The 7,358-nt window shown below is 38.8% G+C and overlaps 1 protein-coding gene across 1 annotated transcript in view; it reads left to right on the forward strand.

Annotated features, from left to right (window-relative positions):
- The window catches only part of LOC135689672 (cytochrome c oxidase subunit FA4), a 32,209-nt gene extending 25,176 nt beyond the window's left edge, over positions 1 to 7,033 (forward strand). Inside the window, exon 4 of the mRNA XM_065206984.2 lies at positions 6,803 to 7,033. Within this exon, the coding sequence (XP_065063056.1) occupies positions 6,803 to 6,859 (57 nt within the window). The 3' untranslated portion in view covers positions 6,860 to 7,033. The remainder of the gene's footprint in view (positions 1 to 6,802) is intronic.
- The last annotated feature ends 325 nt before the right edge of the window (positions 7,034 to 7,358 follow it).

Raw genomic sequence — 7,358 nt, forward strand, 5'->3', positions numbered from 1 at the left:
GAAATTCTAGTTTTACGATACCTGATCTCATTTAGATTGTAGCAGTAGCATTATTTTAATAGAAATTCCAGATCAGTTTGTACTTTCAGTCTGTTCTTTGTTCATAACATCGTCACTGTTGAGCCACCGGACCACTGTCTGCCCTAACCTGGGTACCAGACTCACTATATATAAAATAAAATAGAGAGTCTGGTCTAGTGCGCCCCATTCCCGTTCTGGTGTGCTGATTTTAACCAATCAGGAGCGAGTGTACAGATTTCTGTACGTTCAAAGGTCACAGCGAAACAATAAACTTAGCTCTGGTGTAAAACATATAACAGAACACAACATAAATAAATGCTAGCGATGATTGAGTTTGAAGATGCTGTTAAAACTGTACTCGAAGAATATTTTCAGCATGTTCTGAAACGAAAGCCTTGTTTGTAGAGAGAAGAGACACCTTCGCCATATTGGCTTTGGAAAGTCTCTGATATTTCAGGCTGTGCCTCTCATTGCAAAGAAATCAGGCCTTGTAGTGAAATGCAGTAAATAAGAAACACCGCAAGGCGCCGAGAACAAACAACAACAAACACAAGTGAATCAGTTATGGCTAATATTTCACCCGGCATACGGGGCTTCGCTTGTCGTATTGGCCATATTTGCTGTGGTGAACTTCGAACGTGATGATTCTAACCGCCGTGTTGTCCAAGCGCGCTGCCTTCACAGTGAAAAAAGTAGACTTTGAAAGTACACACAATTTATGAGGAAAATTAAAAAAGACTTATTTTAAGTTGCATACGAAATTTAATAATGATTAACATTTAATAACTGCATTGTGCTAACTTTAATTTGATGCTTCGCACATGTTTTTTCCTGACAAATGGCGTTTTAAACCTGATTTGATTGGAATCTTGAGGCAGAAAAGTCTATTACCAGACTGTATTAATAATGTCGACTTTACAGAATTATATAAAATACATTTGCTTGAAGATTTCCCAAAACTCCTCTGACTACTGAGTATCTTTGCATACCTTCCAACCTGTAGGGAAGGGAAAGCGGGAGAAATCGCGAGGGGAGCGAGCGAAAAATAAGAGCTTGGGGGCGCTATAAGGCCCCCAGCGGGTCCAGAGTAGTACCCTGGTAGGGGTCGAGGGGGCGAAGCCCCCGGAAGCTCCTGACATTTTGTCATTTCTGAGGCCTTAAAATGGCTCAGGATTCTTTAATTTCTCTGTCTGTAATATGTTAATAGAAAAGCAGTTCTTCGTAATCAATAGGTCAATAATATCGAAGAACTTCCTTAGAAAGTGAGGGGGGGGGGGCAAATGAAGAGGCCGAAAAAGTTCTGGGCTTAGAAACGCCACTGTGCACAATTATAATTATATTTTTGTAGGAAATGTTTTCTTGCAATCAATTCCACAGTTTGGCGTCTGGCTTTATCCGATGTCGTAACTATTGTAATGTTGTGAATACATCGAATCGTTTCGTCCGTTATGAAAAGGTTGCACTGTTGACAGTGATCTTGATTCTTCTTTATTTGATACCAGCTTTTTATTTTTATTATAAGCTTTTTTCAAAAATCGGGAGGAATTTTTTAATTGTCGGGAGGTCGGGAGATTACCTCTGAAATCGGGAGTCTCCCGGTCATATCGGAAGGGTTGGAACATATGCTTTGTTATTTATCCGACAGTTTTGTTTCACAGGCCTTGTCTGTTAAATAGACTTCAGTTCTTTCAAGTAAGTTCACCAGAACGAGAATGGGGCGCACTAGACCAGACTATCTATTATTTTATATAGTGAGTCTGGTACCCAGGGTATGTCTGCCCAAGGTGCAGCGCTGGTTGGTAGCAAAAACTCAGACGGCTGAAACTCTCCATTTGTTTTAAAATCAGTGTTATAAACTCCGATTTAGAGTCCCAAACCATTGAAAATGTCAATTATGTGTCAAAAATGCAAAATTGGCTTCTTTCACATGCACATAATAAACATTTGTCCGCAGCATTCTGTTGAAGGTTTCTATAGAGAAACACAATACGTGCTGAGAACATGCCACTTGTGACGTCAAAGATGATCGCCCACTCGTGACAATTCTCGCCTCGAGTCTCGATTTGTCGGAATAATTGTCGTTTCTCAACTTAAAACGCCTGTATTTCGAAAACGGTAGCTGTGATTTGAAAAAATTTTTCGATCCCGGAATTTGCTTGTCACAAACTACCGTTTTAGCCAAATATATTTCTCCAGGTTTTAGTATTAATGTTTTAGGGTCAAGGTTCTAGGATTAGGGTTTTAAGGGTCAGGGTTTTGGGGTCATCGTTTCAGGGTCAGGGTTTAAAGGTTTACGGTTTCAGGGTATGGGTTTTAGGGTTAAGGTTTTAGGGCTAGGGTTTTTTGGGTTAGGCTTTTAGTGTTAGAGTTTTAGGATTAGTGCTCTGTGTTTTGTGTCTTAGAGTTAGGGTTTAAAGGTTAGGGTTTTAGGGTTATGGTTAAGGGTTAGGATTTCAGGATTAGGGATTTAGGGTGAGGGTTTCAGGGTCAGGGTATAAGGGTCAGGGTTTTTGGGTTCAGGGTCTTAGGGTATGTATTTTAGGGTTACCTAGCTCAGGGCTACGAGCCCAGGGCAGTGACATGCTCCGACAGGACATGAATGGGGATTTAAAGCGTCCCTTCCCTCCTTTAGCTCACAGGTCCAGCCTGACCCGACTGGTACCACATGGCAGGGTTCCCTAGCTCAGGGCTACGAGTGATGGCCAACGGCTAACTCGGCGAAAGACCAGCAATGAGAACGGATGAGCTACGACTCCAGGTGTCAATGACCTCGGGTGGAAAGAGGGATGGAGTCCCTTTAAATACACTGTAGAGGTGTTTCTGGGGGCCCATCTCTACTATTAGCCCCTTAGTTTTATCTATGACCATGACAACAAACCAAAAGACAGATTTTTGGATAGTTGGAGGGGCATGGTAGCCAACCTTCTGATAGAAGATGGTACCTGATGATGATTTCAGGGTTAGATTTATAGGGCAAGGGTTTTAGGGTAAGAAATTTAGGGTTCAGGTTTAAGGGTCAGTGTCTCAGTGTCAGGGTTCTAGAGTCAGGGTTTTATGGTCAGGGTTTTAGGGTCAGGGTATTAGGGTTTGAGTGATAGGGTTCTAAGGTCAGGGTTTTAAGGTCAGGGTTTTAGGGTCAGGGTTTTAGCATTAGGGTGTTCGAGCTAGGGTTTTAGGGTTAGGGTTACGGTTAGGATTTAGGGTCAGGTTTAAGGGTTTAGGGTTTAGGGACAGAGTTTTAGGTTAGGGCTTATGGTCAGGGTTTAAAATTTCATGGTCAGGGTTAGGCTCATAGATCTGGGGTTTTAAGGATAGGGTCAGGGTTTATGAGTTGGGGTTTAAAGGGTTTTAGTGTTAGGGTTATAGGGTTAGGGTTAGGGATTTAGGGTAAGGGGTCAGGGCTTTAGGGTAAAGGTTTTAGGGTCAGAGTTTTGGGTCAGGGTTAGGATTAGGGTTAGGATTTTTCTGAATCTTTGTTTCGACATATTGACTTTGGTAGGACTGTTTCCCGTTGTACAACTAAGAACATAAAGGGGTTTAGATTGGAGAGGAGGACGAGAAAGAGGAATAGGAAAAAGCCAGTTAGTGCGCTTCCGATCTGTGCATATTTGGCGGGAATCACCAAAGCGCTGCGTTCGTGAACAGTTAGTTCACAACAAAGTTTTGCAAAAGGGTCCTTGCGACAAGAACGTAGTTTTTGTAAATTCATAGACCCTGATAAAACGGAAAGTAGTACCCTGAAAATGCCAAGAGATGTATTTGTTTAGAAAAAAGTCCACGATGACTGTCTTGTGACTGAACATTTGGTTGTTGAGCCGTACAACACCTTAACCACATTATTTTCAACTCACACCTTGCGTATGAATGCATTTTATGACCGGATTTGTTTACTACAAAAACGCAGCATCTCAAAGGCTTAAAAATATTGAAGCTAGATGATATTTCCAGATTTCAACAATATATATTTTCGCATTACTTTGGTAAGAATGAACTGCCAAATGAATAAAACTGGATTTTTCATAGAATTAAAAATGTGCACAATCAACTGACTCGTCTTTAATCTGCTAAAAGACTCCAATCTTGAAAAATGCAACACAACTTCATATAGACTAAGCTCTCTGCAATACACTGGTACTAAAGCTCTTAATACTCTAAAAAGCGACCCTCTCTTCAAAAATGTGACAATGAATTTACTCTTCTATTAGATCCCTTCTTAACTATTTGGTTTATCTATAACAAATGAATTTGATTACTTACCTTTGTTCAATTTAGGCATCTCATTTAAATTCAACTAATTGTAGTTCTTTCATTCATTAGTTTTACTTTACTTAATTTACTATTTTCATTAGTTTTACTTTATGACTGATTGTAATTTCTTGTAATTCCTTGTTGGTTGAAATGAAGATTCTTATGTCTTATATGTCTTTTGTCTTGTCAAATAATTCGCTTGCCATTTTCAGTTGAACTTAATCAGCAGAATTTGAAACATAGAAACAATTTTGAACTGCAAGAAAAAATTGAATGTCGTTTTGAACTCTAAGAATGTCGTTTGTATTGTTGGGCATATAAACGAAAGCTGCTCAGTTAGTAGCCCTAATGACACTAATTTTGAAGATTGATCTGGCTTTCCAGAGCTTACAAAAATTTTAAATAGGCAGATATACAGATAGTAAATGCAACCAGGAGCAATAAATCTATTTAAAATTGTGTAAAACTTTCTTTTTGACGACCATGCACCAAAAACAAGCAACGAAAATAGACGCTCAGTCAAATCTTTCACCCAAAAACAAGTGCCAGACACCCTGCTAGATGGAGGCATGTGGCTCCTTAAAGTGATTTGTAGGCAAAAAAAGGCATACTGTAAAAACCAGACTCTGAGACCCTAAAACCCAGGATCCTCAAGTACTAACAACAAAATTACCCAGAACACAGAAAGGGTCTTCACCCAGATAAGACCATAGTAGATAACTGTTGACTGCCATCATCGTACTATGAAGACACATCAACTGTCAAATGCGCTTTTGCGCCTACTCCAACATTCTTCCGCACATTTTCCACATCAGCTGCTCCCTTCAAAGAAGTTCGTCATCGAGTCAGAAAGCGGCAAGGAAGTTTAGATTTTCTTCTCGTCATTGCTTCTTGTTTCCTTTTAGAATGGTTGCCGAAGAACTGTTGTTGATATTTTCCTGAAAACTTTACAAAAAAATTAATCTGAAAACCCTTGCTATTGAATTTAAAAAAAAAAATATTTTTTCTCAAATAATTTATTCATTGAATTTTTTTTGATGAGGTGAATTATTTAAGGCGAGCTCTGTTATTAGATATGAGTTCCAGAACCATGTTGTCTATTTTTTTATATATTCGAGTTTTAGGAGGTTCAACTCTTTTTCAAAAGGTTCAACCAAAAACAATACATAAAAGGCAGTGTTTTTGCATTAGTCGATTGAAATACTTTCTTATTGTTTCTTACATTATTATTTTTTCAATTTTCTTACATGGGGGTATATACAGTATGTTCTTGAATACGCAAAAAATTAATAAAAGGTTATTATAGAAAACCTCTGTTTGAACACCCTATAATTTGCCAACCATGTCATACTTTTCAGACAAAGGAGGGCAGTATAAAAAAAAATGAAAAAGCTACAAGCAGCAACTAAAGAAGTTACCGTGCACATGCTCTTAACCTCCTTCTCGCTGTCTGACTCTATGTCACACTCATTTGAAGGCAGCAACTGATGTGGATAATAGAGAGTTTAATCACAGCAACGCTAACTTTAACCTTAACCTTCTTGTGTCATCAACTATTGTCTAGTTATGAACCCCTCTGTATATGATATGTACTGTGAAGTTGAAAGGGGGAGGACCAAGCGTATCATGTGAACAGTCAAATTCAAATGGTGTGAACCCTGACGTTAGCTTTCTACTCCATTGTTTAGGAATGCTAGCATCAGTGAGTTAACGTTGGGCTAAACGCTAGTTCTTTTTTCAACTCACCTTGTTTCTTTTTATCTTGATTCTTTGACATCAACGTAAACAGACATAGACACCACGTATTTGATGATTCTGTCAAACGAGGGAAGACTTTGCAATTTATTTTTTTAGATTTTACGAAGGTACTGTACAAAATGCAGCCATTTATTTGCCCACTCGCCTAGCGTGCCATTCTGCTTGCTCACATGTCTGATTATGTGCCTGTGACGAGTGGGCGTATTATGATCTCATGATTATAAAGTTAACTTTAGCGTTAGCTTTGTTACCTCTCTAATATGTGGAAGAGCGCTGGAGTTGGTGAAAAAGCGCATTTGCCAGTTGATGTGTCCTCAGGGTGCAATGATGACAATCAACTGTATTAAACTAATGTCTTATCGGGGTGAAGACACTCCTGGTGCTCCAGGTCTTTTTTAATGTCTATATTTAAGAGTCCTGGGTCTTAGGGTCTTCGTGTCTTGTTTTTACGGTATGCCAAAAAACAAAGCGAAACGATGACAAGTTTGTTTTAAAAAAGTTTTGAAATAGTTTGGGAGGTTCAGTGTTGATGTGTAATACACGCAGAAAGATGCAAGCCATTCCTGTTTTGATACAAAGGGAAGAATTTAAACCTATTCCAAAATGGAAGTGAAAGGGAGAACACAGCGTTTATATCATATTTGCGTTAATCTGACTGGCTGGAGAGGGGTCCACGTAATGAGGGAATAAGGGAAAGAAATATAATCGTGTCTGAAACCTTGTTGATATTTGTAACATTACCATACCTTTCAATTTTTTTATTTTCTGTGTTTAGCTCTATTCCACAAAAGACTATGATAAGCTACCTAAAGGAGACCGACCAGACATCTAACCTGCGGTCAATTCTGATCTTCAAGTAGCGAGAAGAACATCAAGGCATGTATTAAATTATTTGTATAGAAACATGGACAATAATTTTCCGAAATAGATGTAGATTTTAGTTTGAATGCTGTGTGGCTTGCACTAATGCATTTCGCCATAATGATGAAAACATTCATGCTGACAATACACCTCTGTATTTCGAGCTCCTTCTGTCTAACATTTACCTATAGCAAGGTCAATGCCATCCGTTTTTATCTGAGAGGACAAGTAAATTAAAGGAAGGGTGGTCGCATTTCCTATCAATCCCCCGTCGTGGAAAATGTTTGCTGACGCTGTTTCACCTGTGGATTCAGTTTAATGTATTACAGAGTCAGTATTGTAAAGAAAAGGTCTGCTCTCTGTTTTAGGTTTTGTTTCCTTTGTTTAATCCACATTTGAATATTTTAGACCTTGAACAATTAAATGACCAATACCTCAATGCAGTTGACCTAAAAATATGAGAACAGACA

This window comes from Rhopilema esculentum, chromosome 5 (genome assembly GCF_057945365.1).
Source record: "Rhopilema esculentum isolate cy_ngs chromosome 5, ASM5794536v1, whole genome shotgun sequence".
Taxonomy (NCBI): Eukaryota; Metazoa; Cnidaria; class Scyphozoa; order Rhizostomeae; family Rhizostomatidae; genus Rhopilema; species Rhopilema esculentum.